At 38.0% G+C, this 26122-nt stretch overlaps 1 protein-coding gene across 3 annotated transcripts in view; it reads right to left on the bottom strand.

Moving 5' to 3' along the window:
• The window catches only part of LOC128640832 (BPI fold-containing family C protein-like), a 199319-nt gene that overhangs the window by 74201 nt on the left and 98996 nt on the right, over positions 1–26122 (bottom strand). Inside the window, exon 11 of one of the 3 annotated variants that reach the window (XM_053693258.1) lies at positions 2569–2639. The exons of the other annotated variants lie outside the window; for them this stretch is intronic. Coding sequence (XP_053549233.1) covers positions 2569–2639 — 71 coding nt within the window. The remainder of the gene's footprint in view (positions 1–2568; positions 2640–26122) is intronic. 3 annotated transcript variants of the gene reach the window in all.

Below are 26122 nucleotides of genomic sequence, written 5' to 3'. Positions count from 1 at the left end.
GTTAAAATCAGGGGAAATTGTTTAATAAAACAGCCTATGACCATTAGACCTGAGATGGCAAATTAAACCTCAGACCTATTGTTGTGGGTAATCTTGATATAAGAAGAATAGCTGATGCTAAGTAAATAATAGAACCAACAGTGTCTGGGATGCAGTATATATCAGATGATATAGTGTGTAGCAAATGTATAGGACACTGAAGAAAGCACAGGTACTGGCTCAGTTTAATGTAAGCAAATGTATATAATGTGTATAAATGTATATAATGTGTATAAATGTATATAATGTGTATAAACAGCTGCCCTTGAGATTTAATATTGAAGCTGCAACGCTATGATACTAAGTATCTAATGAAATAATCACGGCTGCAATCATAGCAAACTGCTACTTATCTAATTGCAAATGTATAAAAAAATAATACGATATGCTTGAAAGTAGCAGTTAATCTCCTTGCACAATTTTTATGGGGCTAAAGTGCTGCTGTTAAAGTGCTAAAATGATACCACAGTTTGCTGCTATATATACGTTTTTGAGAAAGCCGGCAGGAGAAACATGTCAAGGATGGGAGGGAGAGGAATGGGTCTCTCTTATTTGTTTTAAAATGTTCTATGATCAGACAGCAATTATAGTTATATTTTAACCGCAAAACTAGTTGATTTTCTATTTCAAGCACTATGCTAGAATTTATTTAACCAAATCCCTGTGTACTGGGAGTCAAACGTATATATAGCAACAAACCGTGGTATCATTTAAGCATTTTAACAGCAGCACTTTAGTCCCATAAAAATTGGGCAAGGAGATTAAGTGCTAAATTTTCAAGCATATCGTAATATTTTTTGGATACATTTGCAATTAGCTATGTAGCAGTTTGCTACGCTTGCAGCTGTGATTATTTCATTAGATACATAGGGCTCAATCCATCAAGCTCCAAACGAAGCTTGATGCAGCTGAAACAGGAGTTAAGAAGCAGCGGTCTTAAGATCCCTGCTCATTAACTTGTCCGCCTGCTCTGAGGCTGTGGACATCAATCTGCCCGATCACATATGATCAAGTTGATTGACGCCCCCTGCTAGCAGCCGATTGGTCGTGAATCTGCAGGGGACGGCATTGCACAAGCAGTTCACCAGCGGATCATGTCTGTCCGCACCATGAAAAATCTACCCCTTAGTATCAGTGTTGCAGCATCAAGATTAAGGGCTCCATGTACTAAGCAGTCAGCGAGCTACCCGCAATAAATCTCGCGTCAAAACAGGCAAACTGATATGTACAAAGTCGTCAACTATGTTCAAACTCGCATCTTTAAAATTGCGAGCGTACTTATCCGCCAAACCTCGCTACCTCTCCATTTTTCACTGTAATTAGACACATTTGACCACCAACTCGCCAAAAACGAATGTACTAAAAAATCTATTTGTCGGCTCGCTACAATTTCAAGGTACAAAACAATAGGATAGTCAATCTAGACGCCAGTCTAGACATATATAAAAGGCAGTAATATCAGCATTGTACTTACAGCATAACTGGCGTCTAATTTGTCTCTCATTTCCATGTACATAAATTGCGCCCAATTTGTTGACTGTAATTAAAGAGTAATCTATATTTTAAATTTGTATTGTATAGTTGTCAATCTTTATAATTATTTTTATATTAATATTTATATATTATCAGATCCAGATGAAGCCATATCCAAATTGTAAATAAATATTACAAAAATAACGCTCTGTTATCACTCTTCAAAAAATTTTGAACAATAATAAAGTTGTTTAGATAAGTTGAACTTTTATAGGAGCAAAATTCTATTCCCGCGACTACTATGATGTTCGTGACACCTTGCATGTCACGTGTTAATAATTGGCCAGACAATTCAACTGAAAGTTAAGTACATCAGCTTAGTCGCGGCGAGCGAGGCATCAAATTTATCAATAATCCGCCACTGCTCGCTGCGGGCTAGACTTGTCTATTTATTGGGGGATTATTAGTACATAGCGACAGCGGATACCATTTCGCCCGCGGCGAGTAACGGCGAGTTTTTCCGCGTCTACAATGCCGGATGAATTGACGGCTTAGTACATGGAGCCCAAAATCTTAAGGGCAGCTGTTTATACACATTATATACATTTGTTTACATTAAACTGGGGCCAGTACCTGTGCTTTCTTCAGGGTCCTATACATTTGCTTCACACTATATCATCTAATATATACTGCCTCCCAGACACTGTTGGTTCTATTATTTACCTAGCATCAGCTATTCTTCGTATATCTAACTTACCCACAACAATAGGTCTGAGGTTTAATTTGCCATATCTCAGGTCTAATGGTGACAGGCTCCTACTGAGCATGTGCAAGATTCAAAGAATATACGTATATGCATTTTGTGATTGGCTGATGGCTGTCACATGATGTACTGAGAAGGAAAATAAAACTAACTTTGAAATGTGACAAACAAAATTTACTACTCATGTTAAATTCAAACTTAGTGCTTTTTGCATTATCTATTTATTATGCATTTATTTATTATGCTATTCTACTGTGTTTAGTGAAATTAGTACCTTTAAATATGTTGATTACCTTTCCATAGTAAATGAAGCAGCCAAATTCAAGTCAGAGAGGTGCAGAGTGTTAACAGTTAGATTTGCTGCCTTTAGAAATAAGAACAAAATAAAACAGCTTGTTGAAAGTTTTACATCAGATTAGTAATGTACATTTTGTGTCCAAATTCAACTTTTTACTTACACTAGCAGGTTTTAAGAAATACTAATACCATTGATCACAGTTTAAAATTATTATGGTTTAGCATTGTATGGAAAAGGGTGATGTTACAGCAGTTTATTTTGATTTTGAAACTAAAAGTGATGAACTTTTGTGGAAATCTCATCCCAAGGGATATATGGATTGCTTTTTTTAATATTTTTTTAAAACACAGGATTATCATTTTTTTTAAAAATAATCAATTACTTCAATGACCCTTTAAACATTGGGTAAAAACATAGTTTATCTATCATCTATCTATCTATCTGTCTATCTCTACCTGTCTGTCTGTCTATCTTTCTCTCTCTGTCTATCGTTGTCTGTCTCTTCATCTATCTATCTATCTGTCTGTCTATCTGTCTACCTGTCTGTCTGTCTATCTTTTGCTCTCTGTCTATCGTTGTCTGTCTCTTCATCTATCTATCTGTCTGTCTGTCGATATGTCTATCTATACATCTATCAGCACTATTGAACATACTTAATTTAATCTAGTATTGCTAAAATATATTTTATGCAGTTTATATACATTCGCTACCAAAATAAAAAAAAAATATTTTCTAGAAAGAGTATAATATAATTTGATTTCTGAATATTTTCTATATTTTATTGCTTGTTTTTTCTGTTGTCCTTAAATATTACAGTATGCATGCAGGTGGGTAGGATGACACATAGCTAGAAATATAAAGACATCAAATACAACATGAAAACCAAAACATATCTAGTATTGCTTCTATTGTGGCTTCAGGAGTATAATAACCCTAGTTTATTACACAGATGTAAAAATGTACAAATAAATGATTTTATGATGAACAAGCATTCCACTTTGAGTTAACATAACCAAATCCAAAAGAAAAAGTAAAACATAGCCACTTATCTAGACATAAAACCATAGTACCTATATTACCCACAAGATGGAGTCAAACACTGGAATGGATCAGTGATATAAACCTGTATATATGGACTTACAAAAGAACCAATAAGAAATAAAACAGTGAGCAAGCAATGTTGAAGTATTGCTAATTACTAAATGATGATTTAGTGATTAATTACTCATAGCAGACACAAACGATATCACTTAATTTTATGCTCCTATTTGTCACGTTTAAGCTTATATTACTTTTTAATTAATGCGTTTAAATGTTTTACAGGAAGTGGGTTAATTGATTTTTGGTCAGTAATTTAAATCTCTGATAACATGCTCATTACATAGTAATTACCCAAAGCAACAGTCAAATTCTTCTCTTCTTAATATTGCTTTCTGTTTCTGGAATGTGTGAGTTAATTGAAAATATCACTCATCACATTCTAAGGGAGAAATACTTTGCTGTGTTGGCAGAATAGTATGTAATTTGTATTCCAAATTATAAACAAAATATTTATTAATACAATTGTGATTAAATTGTCATGTATTAAAAAAAATAAAGTGACAATCAAAACATTTTTTTTTATTGTTTAAAATGATAGATAATCCCTTTATCACCCATTCCCAAGTTTTGCTCAGAAAACATGGTTATATTAATACACTTGTTACCTCTGTGATTACTCTGTGTCTAAGCCTCTTCTGACAGCCCCCTGATCACATAACTTTTTATTTATTTCTATTTGAAGTCAATTAATGCTGTGTTGTGCCCAACCCATGCGCATAAGCACAATGCTATCTATATGGCTCACATAAACTAGCACTCCCCTGTTGTGAAAAGCTAATGAAAAAGAATGTGATAAAAGGCTGTCTTTAGTGGCTTAGAAACAGGCAGAAATTTAGTGGTTTAAAGGGTATAAAGTATATTAATATAACAATGTTGGTTGTACAAAGCTGGGGAATGGGTAGTAAAGGCGTTATTTATCTTTTAAAAAAAAAATTGTGTTGACTATCCCTTTAAAGATCACTCTCCATCTTGCTTTTGACATTCACAGATATTATGCATCATGTCTTTGGTAGTTTAGAATATGCTAGATGTAGAATATGAGAAGTGGGCAGAGGGACATGTGGAGTACAGGGAAGATAGGTGCCTGGAATGGGAACAGAAAAAATATTGGGAATGTGGCCAGGACGGAATTTCACTGGTGGGAAAGAGGAGGAGGAGATCAAAGAATATGCTAGATTTCAAGGGTGAGAGTTGCCTGAGATAAATGGGCCTGAGATAAATGGAGGGAAGAGGGGTTAGTTCTACAGCGAACTTGGCCTTCCTGGTCCTGAAAATTACCAGTTTCCAGGGGGCTCCATTAATCTTTAGCATGAGTGGATATGAACTGTAGCACAGACCTGTGGGTCACAGCTCAGGAAAAAAGTGATACTCGCCCATTCAGAGCAATGATACTTGTATCTTAGGAAGTCTATTTTATTGAGGGAAATATCACTTCCTATTTCACTCAAGATGCCATAAAACAATAAAACAATCCCCTTTCTTAGATATTGTGCAGTTCGCAGCCAGGAAACCTAGACGTGAGGAATAGTGATAAATTAGCAGCCTGATGGTAAGCTAGACAGTAGCAGAAAGTTCACTGTAACAGTTCTTTATTGCTCAGTAACTTGACTTCTAAATCACTAAAACAAAACCAATAATAATTAATATGTGCCAGACAATAAGAATGTGTACCATCTATGAGGTTTAACATTGTGTTTGTCTCGCTGAATATTCTTGGTAATCCTACCTGCTCTCAATACACTAAACAACCAGAGTAATGATGACAGAATATTTAAAAAAAATAATTTATATAAAAAAAAATTGAATGTGAGATAAAGCAGAAAGTAGCACAATACAGTTTGTTAGACATTTGGCGCTCTTTGCACTCCACTTCTAGGGATTACTCATACTAGTCTATGGTTCATAACTCCTATTCACGTATTGATTTTATGTTCTGTGAACCGCGCCTGTTAGACTCCATTCGAACAGCACAAATGCCGAGTTGCACCTGGTCGGACCACTCTCCTGTACAAGTGACAATGGACTCCCCTATAGCCTCAGCCCCTAGGCCCCCTTGGAGGTTGCCCAAATCTCTTTTTGCTGATTTAAATAATGTTACTACAATATGGAAGGAAATTAAACACTTTCTCGTTATCAATGATAATAATATGGTAAATGACTATTGCCTCTGGGGCTCACTTAAAGCCTACATTCAAGGCATATTTCTTAAACTCCAATCCAAACATAGGAAAACCCAGAGAGAGACCCTGGCACAACTCCATATTCAACTTTGCAACCTTGTCTCCCAACATAAGTCTACATTTGACCCTGGTATACTGGCTCAAATGGAGTCTATCAAATCTCAAATTGCGAATTTAGAAACTGTTAGAATGCAGTGGCAAGTACAGAAAGTTAAGCAAATGTACTACTCTAAAGGGAACAAGGCTGACCGCCTTTTAGCCAATAAATTGAGACAAAGAGCAGCAGATGCTTGCATACCCTACATTAAAACCCCGATGGAGTAGTCAGACTCCCAGCTGACATTGGTAAAGCATTTGCTAAATATTATGATGACATACAATTTGGAAAGCTTCCAAGACTCCCTTGCCCCTTCCTCCTCAGCAATCAAACATTTTTTAGATCCACTCTCCCTCCCGACCCTGACTGCCGACCAAACAGACTTCCTAGATGCACCTATTAATCTGCAAGAAATCACCCAAACTATTAAATCTTTATAGTCCCATAAAGCTCCAGGACCAGATGGCTACACTGCCATTTTCTACAAACAATTTGGTTCCCTAATCACTACCTTACTTACCAAAGTGTTTTCTCTTCCAGACAGTCTGGAGCTCTCCCCCAAGTTCCTCGGGGCAACCATAGTGGCAATACCAAAACCCGGTAAGGACCCCAATATATGCACAAATTTTAGGCCCATCTCTTTAATTAACGTGGACACAAAACTCTTCGCTAAAATCTTAGCTACCCGCCTAAACCATATTCTTCCCTCTCCGATAGACTGGGACCAGGTGGGATTTACCCCAAGTAGAGAAGGTCCCGACAATACCAGATGCATTCTAAATATCTTCTTTGAAGCCAAACGTGAAAAAATACCCTGTACTACCTTAGCCCTCGATGCCAAAAAAGCATTTGACAGGGTTAATTGGCTTTACTTATTCGAAGTCCTTAAAAAATTTGGATTTCCTCCTCACTACTACACATCTGTCAAAGCCTTGTATGCTTCCCCATCAGTGACAGTCAGAGGTTTGGGGTTTTTGTCCCCCTCCTTTCCAATTACTAACGGGACAAGGCAAGAATGCCCTTTGTCCCCCCTAATATTTGCTCTAATTATGGAACCCCTAGGCGAAGCAATTAGATCTAGTGCAGACATCAAAGGGGTAACAATTGCTGGAATCCCTCAAAAAACTGCGCTGTTTGCAGACGACCTTACCATCTTTCTGGGCGATCCTAGCCAATCCCTTCCCGCTCTTGTTGATCTCCTACGTACCTTTAGGGCAGTTAGCTATTACAAGCTAAATGTAAATAAGATGGACACCTTTGTGATTAACATTCCTCACACAGAATACGCTAACCTTAAAAGACGGTATTCGTTTAATTGGTCACAACAGAGAATTACACACCCAAACTTCTTTTAACATTCAAAACTATATAATCCTCTCAGCATTACGCTTCTGGGATAAAATTCGATCTCTCTCCCAAATTGCTCCACATCCCTCACCGATTCATACATTGTCGGGCCTCCTCTGAGCCCTTAGAGACTCACATCCTTTGCTGTAGCACTCGCACGGCATCACTACTATAAATGATCTCTTCCCAGGCGGACAGTTAATGTCACCTGCCACTTTCTGCTCCACATACCTTTCTTCCCAGCTACTACAATTTGATTTTTGGAGATTGAGAAGCCTCCTCCAGTTGTGGGGATTTACGGTTTTCCCTCTACGTGCCCTAACTAGCTGGGAGCAGCGTTGGATCATGGCCCGGAGAATTCCTAGGTCATTATCAATTTCTTACCGAGATCTACTTAATCCCCCAATTTTTTATTAATCGCCCTATATTGTATCATGGGAAAAGGCCTTGCATGTTCACGCTTCCCAGGAAGATTGGTCTTCATTGCATTACCTTGTTGGAACTATATCTTAAAGTCTGTACCCAAAGGCATCTGACTCCCCTGAGACTCTTCAAAATATCTCCTTTAAACTCTCCATTATGCTGGACAGGATGTGGTGAGGTGGGCTCACCATCCCATGTGTGGTGGGGATGCCCTATGCTACAACCCCTCTGGAGGATGCTCTCTAGTAAGTGCTTTGCCCTGGATCCTACCTTGTCGACTAAACCACAAACCATACTCTTTCATTTGTCCATTGGATTTCTCCTCACCCCCAAAGGCTTGCTTAGCATTTACCTACTGATGGCAACCAAATTATCTATCGCTCGACTATGGAAATAGCCTATACTCCCCACCTGGAATGATATTACCAAGACCAGGCCCGGACTGACCATAGGGCTTACCGGGCATTTGTCCGGTGGGCCGCCAGCTACCTTAGGCCAGCCAACTATTAGGTCCTCACACAGAATAAGTGCAGCCTATTAGTCTTACTTCGCACCAAAATTTTATTTATTTTTATGACATGATGTAATTTTAATATGCACCGTATAAAAAATACATCATGTCACAATAATAAATAAATAAATAAAACGGTCCGCCGGTAAGCCCCATCCGCCATTATCCCCCACTAATGTGACATCATCATGGGCAGCCTTTCTCCCTTGCTGGGCTTGGGCCACACCCACCTACCATCGTACACAGCATCACTGCCAGGGCTGTGTGTAACCCCTGCACACTGCGCAGCTGTGGCTTCAAAGCCAGTTACATGTTTTGGCGCACAGCTACACATGGCATGGTGAGGTGGTGCTACACTGCTATTGATGGGTCTCTGGGTGAGTGCGGCTGTGGAGTCGTCATCTCGGTCTGTCATTCTGTGACTGTGAGTGTCAGGATGCTGGTCAGGAGGGTAATTGATCGATCAATGAGGTAAGTGATTCACATTTTGATATGATCTTCTTGTGTCCTGATCTATCGGGGGGAAAGGCAGCAGCAGCAGCCAGGGACCAGGTACAGGGAGCTGGGAGGGTGGAGGCTCAGGCCGGTGCTCTGACCAGCGTTTCACTAACACTCTCAGGTTAGAAGTCATTCACTTTGTTTAACTTCAGATGCACTGTTTGACACTGACTCAGTTCAGAGATCATTTCATGAACGTAGGGTAAGGAATGTAAGCAAGAGCCGATACTGCCGTTCTTCCTTAGGAGCTAAAATACAATGAGATATAATTTACTGCATTTTTTAGCAGCCTCTGTGCTGCAACTTAGCTGGAATGCTGTGTTAACATCTTAACTGCTGCCATAGCTGCCAGGCTGTAGACTTACCCTGCTTATTTTATACAGCCTGCTATAAAAAACTAAAAATATTTGTATTATCCCTAATTAATTTATTATTATTCCATGTACATCTCTAAGATTTATTTATATATATATATATATATATATATATATATATATAAATAAATAAAAATATATATATATAAATAAATAAAAATATATATATATATATAAATAAATAAATAAATAAATCTTAGAGGTGTACATGGAATAATGAGAAATTAATTAGGGATAAATACAAAGATTTTTAGTTTTTTTTTATAGCAGGCTGTATGAAATAAGCTGGGTATATATATATATAGTGTTAAAGAGTTGTGAATAAAAAGCCAGGGAGTCTCATTCTATTATGAAGAGTAAAAGCAGGAATGTTTCAGCCCTCTGTGGCAAAAGGATTTAGAGTAGGACCAGTCGAATTGGGGCACCTTGTAAGCGGTGGCTGGCTAAGCAGAATATGGCCATATTGTGTGACTAAGTTCCCAATATTTTTAAAAAAAAGATAGTTGTCTCTTGATGTATATGCAGGCAATTTTTTGCAGCAGTAAAAAATGTTGTGCTTTTGAAAATGGATGTGCGCTGATACCTCTTTGTTTGTGTAATTACTGGGTCCTATTGGCAGCACTCCCAGATGTTGATTTAAACTTTTTGTAAGGTGTGCTAAAAAACCAAATTTTGTATTTGTATTTAAAATTACCAGGGAGACTGACCATCTCCCATTGGTTTAAGCACCCCACCCAAGTTCAGGTGTGCTCATTACAGTGTTAAAGAGTTGTGAATAAAAAGCCAGGGAGTCTCATTCTATTATGAAGAGTAAAAGCAGGAATGTTTCAGCCCTCTGTGGCAAAATGATTTAGAGTAGGACCAGTCGAATTGGGGCACCTTGTAAGCGGTGGCTGGCTAAGCAGAATATGGCCATATTGTGTGACTAAGTTTCCAATATTTTTTAAAAAAAGATAGTTGTCTCTTGATGTATATGCAGGCAATTTTTTGCAGCAGTAAAAAATGTTGTGCTTTTGAAAATGGAGGTGCGCTGATACCTCTTTGTTTGTGTAATTACTGGGTCCTATTGGCAGCACTCCCAGATGTTGATTTAAACTTTTTGTAAGGTGTGCTAAAAAAAACAAATTTTGTATTTGTATTTAAAATTACCAGGGAGACTGACCATCTCCCATTGGTTTAAGCACCCCACCCAAGTTCAGGTGTGCTCATTACAGTGTTAAAGAGTTGTGAATAAAAAGCCAGGGAGTCTCATTCTATTATGAAGAGTAAAAGCAGGAATGTTTCAGCCCTCTGTGGCAAAAGGATTTAGAGTAGGACCAGTCGAATTGGGGCACCTTGTAAGCGGTGGCTGGCTAAGCAGAATATGGCCATATTGTGTGACTAAGTTCCCAATATTTTTTAAAAAAAGATAGTTGTCTCTTGATGTATATGCAGGCAATTTTTTGCAGCAGTAAAAAATGTTGTGCTTTTGAAAATGGATGTGCGCTGATACCTCTTTGTTTGTGTAATTACTGGGTCCTATTGGCAGCACTCCCAGATGTTGATTTAAACTTTTTGTAAGGTGTGCTAAAAAACAAATTTTGTATTTGTATTTAAAATTACCAGGGAGACTGACCATCTCCCATTGGTTTAAGCACCCCACCCAAGTTCAGGTGTGCTCATTACAGTGTTAAAGAGTTGTGAATAAAAAGCCAGGGAGTCTCATTCTATTATGAAGAGTAAAAGCAGGAATGTTTCAGCCCTCTGTGGCAAAAGGATTTAGAGTAGGACCAGTCGAATTGGGGCACCTTGTAAGTGGTGGCTGGCTAAGCAGAATATGGCCATATTGTGTGACTAAGTTCCCAATATTTTTTAAAAAAAGATAGTTGTCTCTTGATGTATATGCAGGCAATTTTTTGCAGCAGTAAAAAATGTTGTGCTTTTGAAAATGGATGTGCGCTGATACCTCTTTGTTTGTGTAATTACTGGGTCCTATTGGCAGCACTCCCAGATGTTGATTTAAACTTTTTGTAAGGTGTGCTAAAAAAAACAAATTTTGCATTTGTATTTAAAATTACCAGGGAGACTGACCATCTCCCATTGGTTTAAGCACCCCACCCAAGTTCAGGTGTGCTCATTACAGTGTTAAAGAGTTGTGAATAAAAAGCCAGGGAGTCTCATTCTATTATGAAGAGTAAAAGCAGGAATGTTTCAGCCCTCTGTGGCAAAAGGATTTAGAGTAGGACCAGTCGAATTGGGGCACCTTGTAAGCGGTGGCTGGCTAAGCAGAATATGGCCATATTGTGTGACTAAGTTCCCAATATTTTTAAAAAAAAGATAGTTGTCTCTTGATGTATATGCAGGCAATTTTTTGCAGCAGTAAAAAATGTTGTGCTTTTGAAAATGGATGTGCGCTGATACCTCTTTGTTTGTATATATATATATATATATATATATATATATATATAAATTGTGTTTATTTTTTTGTCTCTATTTTATATATATATATATATATATATATATATATATATACACACACAGTATGTGTGTGTGTGTATATATGTACACATACTCTCCAAAGGGTTTCCCTCTGTGGAATTTTGGAATGTTGGGAGGTATGTGTATGTGATGTGCGTATCTGCATGTATGTGAATGCTGTGTAGTGTATGTATGTGGGGTGTATATGTTGCGTGTCTGAATGGATGTATATGTGGTGTATGTTGTGTGTCTGCAATCTGCATGTATATGGGGTGTGAATATTGTGTGTCTGCATGTATCTGCTCTGTGTATGTTGTATGTCTGCATGTATGTGTATGTGATGTGTGTATGTCTGCATGTATGTGAATGCTCTGTAGTGTATGTATGTGGGGTGTATATGTGTGTCTGCATGCATGTGCAGTGTGTATGTTGTGTGTCTGCATGTATGTACTGTGTGTATGTTGCATGCGTGCATGTATGTGATGTGTGTATGTTGTGTGCTGTGTGCATGTATGTGCTGTGTATGTTGCATGTCTGTATGTATGTGGTGTTTATGTTGTGTGTCTGCACGTATGTGAATACTGTGTATGTTGTGTGTCTGCCTGTACAAGTGTATGATCCCATACGTTGCCTAAACTAATGAAACTTCCATTTTCCCTTTATTTTTGCCGCAAGACCCTACCATGATTTAAATCTAATATGTGTGCCTTATTTCAAGTATGTATATACAGTATGTGCTTTCCAAGATAGCTGTTTGAAGCAAAAATGCTTTTAGTAAACGTTATTACTAGCCTTTAGCGGCATACACACATATGGTTTGAGGGCCTGTCTGTGCACCAGTATTCAAACCCTACACCTTTTCAGAGAGTCAGCAGGGACACACCACACACCACCGCAAGGTCTCTGAGCTTGAATACTGATGTACAGGCACTCACAGCATACGTGTGTATGCCACTGAAAAACAGTAATAACTTTTAATCTAAGCATTTTTAGTAATGAAAAACAAATGGGACCCTACTTAATCTAAGTAGTATGTCCAGAGATAAGGTGCGCCTAATTTATGCTATTTCGTAGAGAAAATAAAAATATAGATAAATCCTAAGTTGTATGTCTGGCAATAAACAACAAATGCGAACTGTATAATTATATATACGAATACATAACATTAAATATAGTCACCACAATCATATGGTGAGGAAATAAACTTCCATTAAAGCAAGTATATGTCCCAATATAGAGTGGTGTCCAATCTGGAAATGGTGTCCCAAACAATAGCTGCTCTCTCCAAAGATGTTAAAAAAGAGATGACTTGCGTTCTGTGAAGAAACAAAAAAAGAAGAGGCGCTCTGGTGCAGATGATCCTTGGCTACAAATGAATCTAAACTAACGGTTCAGAGTAATACTCACAAAGATGTTTGCACATGCAGTGCAATAACAGGTGAGCCGAAGCTTCAGAGCCGCTCGGCTGACTCGCTAAAGGTGAAATCAGCTGTTCACTGGGTAATCACTTTACCAACGATTTAGGGAAAGAGATACAAGCGGAGTTGCACAAGCAGTGCAATATCAGGCGTGCCGAATCTTTAAGAGCCGTTCGGCTGACTCCCTGAGACCTGTACAGCTGCTCCTTAATGAACCAAGATCGCTGGATGAGTGGTGGGGAATAGAAGTGGCTATGCCGGTAAAAGTCAATCCATGCAAGGGATCAATAGGGCAAAAAGGGCAAATATTCCACAGCAAGGTAGAAGAAATAAAAGTTTTTATTAAAAATATAAAAATTGCTTAGCAACGCGTTTCTCGGCTAACATGCCGTTTCATCAGGCTATAAGTATACTGCAAAAATGCTTCTACTCAAAATTGAAATGGGCTCATGCATATTTAAAAGTTTGACCTTTCTATCCCTTTACATCTATATAGTTGCCTTTTTCCAAGATAGCAAACTGTAGCTTATATCTAGATAGCTGTCTGTGCCTCTTTCCAAGATGGTTACCTGTGCCTTACACATTATTATAAATAAGAAATAGGGGGGGGGGGGGCGGCTGCTTTGCCTTAAAATTCCCAGGCCTATTTTTGGTCCCAGTCCGGCCCTGACCAAGACTATGTACTATTTGGAGTGTATGGAGAGCCCTATCTTTACCGTTAATAATAAGATAGATTTACACTGTCAAACATGGGAAATCTGGAGACAAATCAAATGATCTCGGAAACTGGGTGGTGTGGGAGTCCTATTGAGTCCTTTTTATTAACCTTTCCTCTTCCCCTCTTCCCTCCTCCCCCTCTCCCTTCCCCCCCCTTCCCCCCTTTTTTTTTTTTTTCCTTCTCCTCCTCTTTTCCTTGTTCCCCGACACTCTGCCATACATTTGTGCCCTTCTCGCAGTCTTGTACTTATTAAGGTATCCTTCTTCAAGGGATACTACTTCATTCTCTTGGTTACAATACACATTGTGCTGTACAATGATTCCTAATATTTGTTCATGTATTTATTATATATTGAAATTGTTGTTGCTTCTTTTTATTATTGTTATTCCACTATATTGCCATCAATCTTGTAATTTTGGACTTCTATTGCTGTAACTTTGGCATGTTCTAATAAAGATTTGAAATAAAAAAAAAAAAAGAAAAAGCAGAAAGGATTTTATATTAAAATTATTTCTAAAGAAAAAAGTTCAATATATTTTGAAGTAAAGTCTATAGTGAAGATTATATTGCAGAATTGGTAACCTGTCTGCCTGCAAAAACATGTGCAGATCCTACCCCATCACAATATAAGAGCAGGGCTTCTCAATTATTTTGGAAAAAAAAATCAAGCCCAGTTAATTTAAGTCCGCCATATAATAGAAATGACTGCATGGTGTCAAAATCTGCTTTCATAAATAATAAATAGAGGCCCATGTGTCCTCCTAATATGCAATTAGAGCACTAAAGATTTTATGTCACAGTATACATTAAATTTATATTTCTTAAATTTGTTGTCTGAACTATAGAAGGGCAAGCAAATTTACTCAAAATTATGTTAGATTTAAAGGTAACTGGATTCAATACTTGAGATGATCATATGCCTTATATAAAACAATCTCTTATAGTATTATAACATTACCATTATTTTTGGGATGCTTTTGGCCGCTAATAAGCTCTGTTTGCAGTCAGTCATTTTCCATTGTTTTAGAGTAACAAAATTGCTGATCAAAGAAGGCCCTATACATAATATGGGACAGTACTGTTCAGGGTAACAACAATCCATTTTCTCAACAGTTTTTTAGCACCATTCCTCACTTATCGAATTTGACAGCTAAAGGTACTTGATAAAATGTCAAACTGGACTTTTTGACTTAGTGAGTATTCCAAGACATTTTCCAATGGAACAGATGTTTTGCTAATGAAAAAACACAGTGAAAAAAGTTGACAATGCCATATCAAACTATCTTATGAAATTATGTTCTAGATTCATTAAGACTTTCTTCATCTCTCTTGCTAATAGGTGCTCCTGTAATTTACATATTTTATTGTATTAACTGGATAAATACATTAATTCTTGTAGCAAAAACTATACTATAAATGCAAGTTTTAAATGAAGATATTTTCTTTCTGAAGTTTTTTGCTCTTTGTATGCCCATCTCTCTCTTTGTTTGTTTCTAAACCTAGCACATCAAAGGAGTTACATCGTGCAGCAATGGCAGCAAATTGTTAATATATATATATGTATATTATTATATACATATACATTTATTTGTAAATATGTGTATATACACATATTAACACATAAATATATATGTATATAAGCAAATACATATATATTTACTGGTCACACACAGTTCCCATAGACTGCAATGTAAAGGCACATTTTTTAGTGCCATTTAACACCCCACACCCACCAACTTTAAACCATCATAACTGCTTATTGCAGTTATTTTATTGAAAAATAAAGATTCTACTATCTTTATTTTTTATTAAACTATTTTACATTGTATTTTGGGGCCAATTTGGGCACATTTAGGCCTAGATTTAGAGTTCGGCGGTAGCCGTCAAAACCAGCGTTAGAGGCTCCTAACGCTGGTTTTGGGAGCCCGCTGGTATTTGGAGTCAGTGATTAAAGGGTCTAACGCTCACTTTGCAGCCGCGACTTTTCCATACCGCAGATCCCCCTACGCCATTTGCGTAGCCTATCTTTTCAATGGGATCTTTCTAACGCCGGTATTTAGAGTCGTTTCTGCAGTGAGCGTTAGAGCTCTAATGACAAGATTCCAGCCGCCTGAAAAAAGCAGGAGTTAAGAGCTTTCTGGCTAACGCCGGTTTATAAAGCTCTTAACTACTGTACCCTAAAGTACACTAACACCCATAAACTACCTATGTACCCCTAAACCGAGCTCCCCCCACATCGCCGCCACTCGATTAAAAATTTTAACCCCTAATCTTCCGACCGCCACCTACGTTATACTTATGTACCCCTAATCTGCTGCCCCTAACCCCGCCGACCCCTATATTACATTTATTAACCCCTAATCTGCCCCCCACAACATCGCCGCCAGCTACTTAAAATAATTAACCCCTAATCTTCCGACCGCAAAGCGCCGCCACCTACGTTATCCCTATGTACCCCTAATCTGCTGCCCCTAACACCGCCGACCCCTATATTATATTTATTAACCCCTAATCTGCCCCCTCAACGTCGCCGACACCTACCTACACTTATTAACCCCTAATCTGCCGAGCGGACCTGAGCGCTACTATAATAAAGTTATTAACCCCTAATCCGTCTCACTAACCCTATCATAAATAGTATTAACCCCTAATCTGCCCTCCCTAACATCGCCGACACCTTCCTTCAATTATTAACCCCTAATCTTCCGATCGGAGCTCACCGCTATTCTAATAAATGTATTAACCCCTAAAGCTAAGTCTAACCCTAACACTAACACCCCCCTAACTTAAATATAATTTTAATCTAACGAAATAAATTAACTCTTATTAAATAAATTAATCCTATTTAAAGCTAAATACTTACCTGTAAAATAAATCCTAATATAGCTACAATATAAATTATAATTATATTTTAGCTATTTTAGGATTAATATTTATTTTACAGGCAACTTGGTAATTATTTTAACTAGGTACAATAGCTATTAAATAGTTAAGAACTATTTAATAGTTACCTAGTTAAAATAATTACAAAATTACCTGTAAAATAAATCCTAACCTAAGATATAATTAAACCTAACACTACCCTATCAATAAAATAATTAAATAAACTACCTACAATTACCTACAATTAACCTAACACTACACTATCAATAAATTAATTAAATACAATTGCTACAAATAAATACAATTAAATAAACTATCTAAAGTACAAAAAATAAAAAAGAACTAAGTTACAGAAAATAAAAAAATATTTACAAACATAAGAAAAATATTACAACAATTTTAAACTAATTACACCTACTCTAAGCCCCCTAATAAAATAACAAAGCCCCCCAAAATAATAAATTCCCTACCCTATTCTAAATTTAAAAAGTTACAAGCTCTTTTACCTTACCAGCCCTGAACAGGGCCCTTTGCGGGGCATGCCCCAAGAAGTTCAGCTCTTTTGCCTGTAAAAGAAAACATACAATACCCCCCCCCCCCAACATTACAACCCACCACCCACATACCCCTAATCTAACCCAAACCCCCCTTAAATAAACCTAACACTAAGCCCCTGATGATCTTCCTACCTTGTCTTCACCATGCCAGGTTCACCGATCCGTCCTGGCTCCAAGATTTTCATCCAACCCAAGCGGGGGTTGGCGATCCATAATCCGGTGCTGAAGAGGTCCAGAAGAGGCTCCAAAGTCTTCATCCTATCCGGCAAGAAGAGGACATCCGGACCGGCAAACATCTTCTCCAAGCCGCATCTTCTATCTTCTTCCATCCGGTGCGGAGCGGGACCATCTTGAAGCAGGCGACGCGGATCCATCCTCTTCTTCCGATGTCTCCCGACGAATGACGGTTCCTTTAAGGGACGTCATCCAAGATGGCGTCCCTCGAATTCCGATTGGCTGATAGGATTCTATCAGCCAATCGGAATTAAGGTAGGAATTTTCTGATTGGCTGATGGAATCAGCCAATCAGAATCTAGTTCAATCCGATTGGCCGATCCAATCAGCCAATCAGATTGAGCTCGCATTCTATTGGCTGATCGGAACAGCCAATAGAATGTGAGCTCAATCTGATTGGCTGATTGGATCGGCCAATCGGATTGAACTTGATTCTGATTGGCTGATTCCATCAGCCAATCAGAAAATTCCTACCTTAATTCCGATTGGCTGATAGAATCCTATCAGCCAATCGGAATTCGAGGGACGCCATCTTGGATGACGTCCCTTAAAGGAACCGTCATTCGTCGGGAGACATCGGAAGAAGAGGATGGATCCGCGTCGCCTGCTTCAAGATGGTCCCGCTCCGCACCGGATGGAAGAAGATAGAAGATGCGGCTTGGAGAAGATGTTTGCCGGTCCGGATGTCCTCTTCTTGCCGGATAGGATGAAGACTTTGGAGCCTCTTCTGGACCTCTTCAGCACCGGATTATGGATCGCCAACCCCCGCTTGGGTTGGATGAAGATCTTGGAGCCAGGACGGATCGGTGAACCTGGCATGGTGAAGACAAGGTAGGAAGATCATCAGGGGCTTAGTGTTAGGTTTATTTAAGGGGGGTTTGGGTTAGATTAGGGGTATGTGGGTGGTGGGTTGTAATGTTGGGGGGGGGGGTATTGTATGTTTTCTTTTACAGGCAAAAGAGCTGAACTTCTTGGGGCATGCCCCGCAAAGGGCCCTGTTCAGGGCTGGTAAGGTAAAAGAGCTTGTAACTTTTTAAATTTAGAATAGGGTAGGGAATTTATTATTTTGGGGGGCTTTGTTATTTTATTAGGGGGCTTAGAGTAGGTGTAATTAGTTTAAAATTGTTGTAATATTTTTCTTATGTTTGTAAATATTTTTTTATTTTCTGTAACTTAGTTCTTTTTTATTTTTTGTACTTTAGATAGTTTATTTAATTGTATTTATTTGTAGGAATTGTGTTTATTTAATTTATTGATAGTGTAGTGTTAGGTTAATTGTAGGTAATTGTAGGTAGTTTATTTAATTATTTTATTGATAGGGTAGTGTTAGGTTTAATTATATCTTAGGTTAGGATTTATTTTACAGGTAATTTTGTTATTATTTTAACTAGGTAACTATTAAATAGTTCTTAACTATTTAATAGCTATTGTACCTAGTTAAAATAAATACCAAGTTGCCTGTAAAATAAATATTAATCCTAAAATAGCTATAATATAAATATAATTTATATTGTAGCTATATTAGGATTTATTTTACAGGTAAGTATTTAGCTTTAAATAGGATTAATTTATTTAATAAGAGTTAATTTATTTCGTTAGATTAAAATTATATTTAAGTTAGGGGGGTGTTAGTGTTAGGGTTAGACTTAGCTTTAGGGGTTAATACATTTATTAGAATAGCGGTGAGCTCCGATCGGAAGATTAGGGGTTAATAATTGAAGTTAGGTGTCGGCGATGTTAGGGAGGGCAGATTAGGGGTTAATACTATTTATGATAGGGTTAGTGAGGCGGGTTAGGGGTTAATAACTTTATTATAGTAGCGGTGCGGTCCGCTCTGCAGATTAGGGGTTAATAAGTGTAGGCAGGTGTCGGCGACGTTGTGGGGGGCAGATTAGGGGTTAATAAATATAACATAGGGGTCGGCGATGTTAGGGCAGCAGATTAGGGGTACATAGGGATAACGTAGGTTGCGGCGGTTTACGGAGCGGAAGATTAGGGGTTAAAACTGTAATGCAGGGGTCAGCGATAGCGGGGGCGGCAGATTAGGGGTTAATAAGTGTAAGGGTAGGGGTGTTTAGACTCGGGGTACATGTTAGAGTGTTAGGTGCAGACGTAGGAAGTGTTTCCCCATAGGAAACAATGGGGCTGCGTTAGGAGCTGAACGCTGCTTTTTTGCAGGTGTTAGGTTTTTTTTCAGCTCAAACAGTCCCATTGTTTCCTATGGGAGAATCGTGCACGAGCACGTTTTTGAGGCTGGCCGCGTCCGTAAGCAACTCTGGTATCGAGAGTTGCATTTGCGGTAAAAATGCCCTACGCTCCTTTTTTGGAGCCTAACGCAGCATTTGTTTTAACTCTCGATACCAGAGTTAAATTTATGGTGCGGCCAGAAAAAAGCCCGCGGAGCGTTAACAGCCCTTTTACCGCCGAACTCTAAATCTAGGCCTTATAAAATTAACCAGAGATCTGATCTATGGTTAATTTTTTAAGTGCTAATTGTTACCACAAGCTCACGTAGCAATAATCAGACACTTGCAATGGCAAACTTGCTCATTTGCGGGCCCGCAATAGATTAGCGCTTCATTTGTAATCTAGCCCCAAATTACTTATATTTGTAATGTAATTCTGCAATGTAAAACCCAATTCTATATATTAAGAGTGGCTACATTGTTTCAGTGGTGAAGCTTTTTAATGTATAATGTGTGATATTTTTGAAGCCTGCTATTGTAAATCATAGAAGTTATGATCACTTTCTTCAGCATGATATTAATTTCCAGCCTTGTTCTAATTATAGACCAAATCTTACATAAACAACATATGTGGCAGATTGTGCAATGATATATGCTGATATCATTGTGCAATGATATCAGAATTTATCATTGTACAAGCATTTCTCGTGAAATGCTTGTTCAATGCCGTCCCCTGCAGATTCGCAGCCAATTGGCCGTTAGCTGGAGGTGTCAATTAACATGATCGTATCGGATTGGGCTGATTGCTGTCCGCCGCCTCAGAAGTGGAACGGAAGCAGCATTCATTTGCTGCTTCATAAATCAACCCCATGATATTAAAAAAAAGGTAAGTTACATATATTAGTCCTGGCTTCATTATATGCCATCAATGTTTAAACCATAATGCAATTTGGCCATATTTGGTACTGCCATATGCTTTACTACAAAGTGCAAGAGAAATTTTAATATTGTAAAAAAGGTATGGCATAGTGATGATTTTTATCAACATATTTAAATGTCATCTCTTTAATTATTAACTGCCCCTTGTAATAAATGTTTATGGAATAATAACTGCTATTTTATATTTTTATGTTCATTGTACCTATAAGAAGGATTTTTTCTTATTTATTTTTTTTACTTTGAATCGTAGCATTCACTTTAGTGGCATATGAACAGTATCTAATAAAACATTGATACTCTTGCAGGAAAATGTTTTCTCAGACTCAGATTTCTTCCATACAAGTTAAATAGCCCCCAGAAGTGGTGATAATACTGGCATTACATTTTACATATTAACCATAGGGACATACTAATAGTTTTTGGCTAACTCCAGCAAATGTAATCAACCCTTAAAGGGCCATGATACCCAAATGTTGAAACACTTGAAATTGATGCAGCATAGCTGTAAAAAAACTGACTATAAAATATCACCTGAATGGACTTCCGGTGGGCGGCGAACAAAGAAAGCCACAAGTTTGTAAGGCTCTGACCATAAACTCTCCTTTATAGATATTTTATGTGGCATAATCTGCAGCCATCCATATAATCCTTAACAGTATTGCTGTACGGAAACTGAAGGGATCAAGAACTACATCACTTGGCCCCCGTGAAGTCAGTAAAATATTTTGAAATTGTGCAAGGTGTTCCGAAGTGGATAGAAACCCACTGCACTATACACAGACGCTCTAATACTACACAAATGAATACTGCTATTCTAACTGAATATTGCCAGATGCAGGACATACTATCTGCCTTGAAAGCCCTACTGCTTCCAGCTCTTACTAAATTGGACACTGCCATGCAGCATCTGCTGGCAGAGACGCAAGCTCTCAAGTCTCCATCTTTATCTGCTGAGCGCCATCATTTGCCAGAGATACTGCACCATGAGGTGGCTAATGCGATTATGACACTGATACTCCATGGACAAGAAGAGAAAGGACAGGGAGTGGAAGATACCACAGAGCTCTTTATGACAACGGGTTCATTTACCGTTCCCAATATACAAGAAGCAGTTATTGCATATATGAAAAGACCACTTAGGAGAGCTGCGGTAAATAATGGAGGTGTGCTGGACAGGGATCATTATAATCGCCTAACGAATCGCCTAACAAAGGATCGCTCCCCTCTGAGACATCAAGTTAACCAATCTCTCTCAGTACTTCTAGGATGGCATATCCGGCTAGGTGAGGGAGACCTGCAGGAGACTGATATAGCTTCCCCCGTCCTACATGTACGAATGCCGTATTATCAGCCTACTCCTACTCCAAATCGTAGTGGAGTCGGTTTACCAGAGAGTGAATCTCTTGCCGATTGAGGATTTCCCTGGATGATGGTTATGTACAGCGCAATCTCACTTTGACTATTTAGTTTTAAAGGTTCCTTATCACAAATCTCCATGTACCTTAATCAGTGTCTCCTTGGCTATGCTTTAATCTCTTGGTGTGTACTTATGGATGTTATACTATGGCAATGGTCAATTTCTGTTATAAAATCCCAAAGACTGTCTTGTAAATAGCTAAGAAAACATTTATTTAATTATTTTTTTCTCCCCCTGTATCGGTTTGCTGATTATCGAGATATTTTTGTAGACAATGCCAAATTCTCAATGTAAGGTCCAAGTGTCACTAGTGAACTCAGTACAGAAAAACTATCTTTAAATACACACGCCTAGATTTAGAGTTTTGTCGTTAACGACCCGCGTAGCTAATGCATGCTTTTTTCCCCGCACCTTTTAAATACTGCTGGTATTTAGAGTTCACAGAATGGCTGCGTTAGGCTCCAAAAAAGGAGCGTAGAGCATAATTTACCGCCACTGCAACTCTCGATACCAGCGGTGCTTACGGACGCGGCCAGCTTAAAAAACGAGCTCGTGCACGATCCCCCATAGAAAACAATGGGGCATTTTGAGCTGAAAAAAAACCTAACACCTGCAAAAAAGCAGTGTTAAACTCCTAACGCAGCCCCATTGTTTCCTATGGGGAAACACTTCCTAAGTCTGCACCTAACACCCTAAAATGTACCCCGAGTCTAAACACCCCTAACCTTACACTTATTAACCCATAATCTGCTGCCCCCGCTATCGCTGACACCTGCATATTTTTTTTAACCCCTAATCTGCCGCTCCGTACACTGCCGCAACCTATGTTATCCCTATGTACCCCTAATCTGCTGCCCCTAACACTGTCGACACCTATATTATATTTATTAACCCCTAATCTGCCGCCCCCAACGTCGCCTCCACCTACCGACAATAATTGACCCCTAATCTGCCGACCGGACCTCACCGCTACTATAAAAAATGTATTAACCCCTAATCCGCCTGACTAACCCTATAATAAATAGTATGAACCCCTAATCTGCCCTCCCTAACATCGCTGACACCTAACTTCAAGTATTAACCCCTAATCTGCCGACCGGACCTCACCGCTACTCTAATAAATTTATTAACCCCTAAAGCTAAGTCTAACCCTAACACTAACACCCCCCTAAATTAAATATAATTTAAATCTAACGAAATAAATTAACTCTTATTAAATAAATTATTCCTATTTAAAGCTAAATACTTACCTGTATCATAAACACTAATATAGCTACAATATAAATTATAATTATATTGTAGCTATTTTAGGATTTATATTTATTTTACAGGCAACTTTGTATTTATTTTAACCAGGTACAATAGCTATTAAATAGTTAATAACTATTTAATAGCTACCTAGTTAAAATAATTACAAAATTACCTGTAAAATAAATCCTAACCTAAGTTACAATTAAACCTAACACTACACTAGCAATAAATTAATTAAATAAAATACCTACAATTATCTACAATTAAACCTAACACTACACTATCAATAAATAAATTAAATAAAATACCTACAAATAAATACAATTAAATAAACTAACTAAAGTACAAAAAATAAAAAAAGCTAAGTTACAAAAAATAAAAAAATTAATTACAAACATAATAAAAATGTTACAACAATTTTAAGCTAATTACACCTACTCTAGCACCCCTAATAAAATAACAAAGCCCCCAAAATAAAAAAATGCCCTACCCTATTCTAAAATTAAAATAGAAAAGCTCTTTTACCTTACCAGCCCTTAAAAGGGCCTTTTGAGGGGCATACCCCAAAGAATTCAGCTCTTTTGCCTGTAAAAAAAAAACATACAATACCCCCCCAAAACATTACAACCCACCACCCACATACCCCTAATCTAACCCAAACCCCCCTTAAATAAACCTAACACTAAGCCCCTGAAGATCTTCCTACCTTGTCTTCACCAGGCCAGGTATCACCGATCGCTGCAGGCTCTGAAGTCTTCATCCAAGCCCAAGAGGGGGCTGGCGATAAATCATCCGGCTGAAGTCTTCTATCAAGCGGCGGCTGAAGAGGTCCAGAAGAGGCTCCAAAGTCTTCCTCCTATCCAGGCACAAGAGTAGATCCGGACCGGCAACCATCTTCTTCCAAGTGGTAACAAGCGGCTCCATCTTTAAGACCTCCGGCACGGATCCATCCTCTTCTTTTAAGGGCTGGTAAGGTAAAAGAGCTTTTCTATTTTAATTTTAGAATAGGGTAGGGCATTTTTTTATTTTGGGGGGCTTTGTTATTTTATTAGGGGGCTTAGAGTAGGTGTAATTAGTTTAAAATTGTTGTAATATTTTTATTATGTTTGTAATTAATTTTTTTATTTTTTGTAACTTAGCTTTTTTTATTTTTTGTACTTTAGTTAGTTTATTTAATTGCATTTATTTGTAGGTATTTTATTTAATTTATTTATTGATAGTGTAGTGTTAGGTTTAATTGTAGATAATTGTAGGTATTTTATTTAATTAATTTATTGCTAGTGTAGTGTTAGGTTTAATTGTAACTTAGGTTAGGATTTATTTTACTGGTAATTTTGTAATTATTTTAACTAGGTAGCTATTAAATAGTTATTAACTATTTAATAGCTATTGTACCTGGTTAAAATAAATACAAAGTTGCCTGTAAAATAAATATAAACCCTAAAATAGCTACAATATAATTATAATTTATATTATAGCTATATTAGGGTTTATTTTACAGGTAAGTATTTAGCTTTAAATAGGAATAATTTATTTAATAAGAGTTCATTCATTTTGTTAGATTTAAATTATATTTAACTTAGGGGGGGTTAGGGTTAGGGTTAGACTTAGCTTTAGGGGTTAATAAATTTATTAGAGTAGCGGTGAGGTCCGGTCGGCAGATTAGGGGTTAATACTTGAAGTTAGGTGTCGGCGATGTTAGGGAGGGCAGATTAGGGGTTAATAATATTTATTATAGGGTTAGTGAGGCGGGAGTGAGGCGGATTAGGGGTTAATACATTTATTATAGTGGCGGTGAGGTCCGGTCGGCAGATTAGGGGTTAATAATTGTAGGTAGGTGGAGGCGACGTTGGGGGCGGCAGATTAGGGGTTAATAAATATAATATAGGGGTCGGTGGTGTTAGGGGCAGCAGATTAGGGGAACATAGGGATAATGTAAATGGCGGCGGTGTGCGGTCGGCAGATTAGGGGTTAAAAATTTTTAATAGAGTGGCGATGTGGTTGGGCCTCGGTTTAAGGGTACATAGGTAGTTTATGGGTGTTAGTGTACTTTAGAGCACAGTAGTTAAGAGCTTTATGCAAAGAAAGCTCTTAACTCCTGGCTTTTCTCTGCGGCTGGAGTTTTGTCGTTAGATTTCTAATGCTCACTTCAGCCACGACTCTAAATATCGGCGTTAGAAAGATCCCATTGAAAAGATAGGATAAGCAATTGATGTAAGGGGATCTGGGGTATGGAAAAGTCGCGGCTGGAAAGTGAGCGTTAGACCCTTACCTACACGACTCTAAATACCAGCGGTAGCCCAAAACCAGCGTTAGGAGCCTCTAACGCTGGTTTTGACGGCTAACGCCAAACTCTAAATCTAGGCCTCAGTGAATGTCATATTATAGGCAGGATTACTGTATACCAATAATAACACTTCACTTTGTGGATCAATGTCTAATGGCCTTCTTGCAATCTTCCATACATAAAAGAGAAAATTTGTGAACAACAAACTCCCTAAGCTACAATCTACTATTAGAGGCAGAAATACACACTCCCCTTTCTGCAACACTATATTGAGTCTGACATAGTGGCTTACACATGCTTCCTTTTAATCAAAATTTTATAGTTTCATAATAATTTTTCGGATGGGTTAAGATATTCTAAATACAACATATGCTAAACCCTAAAATGTAAATACTATGGGCTAAACCCTAAAATGTTTATTCTATAGGCTAACACACCGGAACCTTGCACATGGAGCTTACGCTCTCTTAATACCTTCAGCGACGCAGGGAAAGAACCAAGCTTTTAAACAGTTGTTTGGAAGTTTGGTTGATTTAGCTACTTTAGTTTGTTAATCTCACTTTGATTATTTAGCTTTTAGGGCTTAGTATCACAAACTTCCTTGTACCCTAACCAAAGTTCCCTTAGCGCCGCGCTAATCCCAGGGTAGGGTACTTATGATTTCTAACTTG

This window comes from Bombina bombina, chromosome 1 (assembly GCF_027579735.1).
Source record: "Bombina bombina isolate aBomBom1 chromosome 1, aBomBom1.pri, whole genome shotgun sequence".
Lineage (NCBI taxonomy): Eukaryota > Metazoa > Chordata > Amphibia > Anura > Bombinatoridae > Bombina > Bombina bombina.
This window is presented reverse-complemented; position numbering and strand designations above follow the sequence as displayed.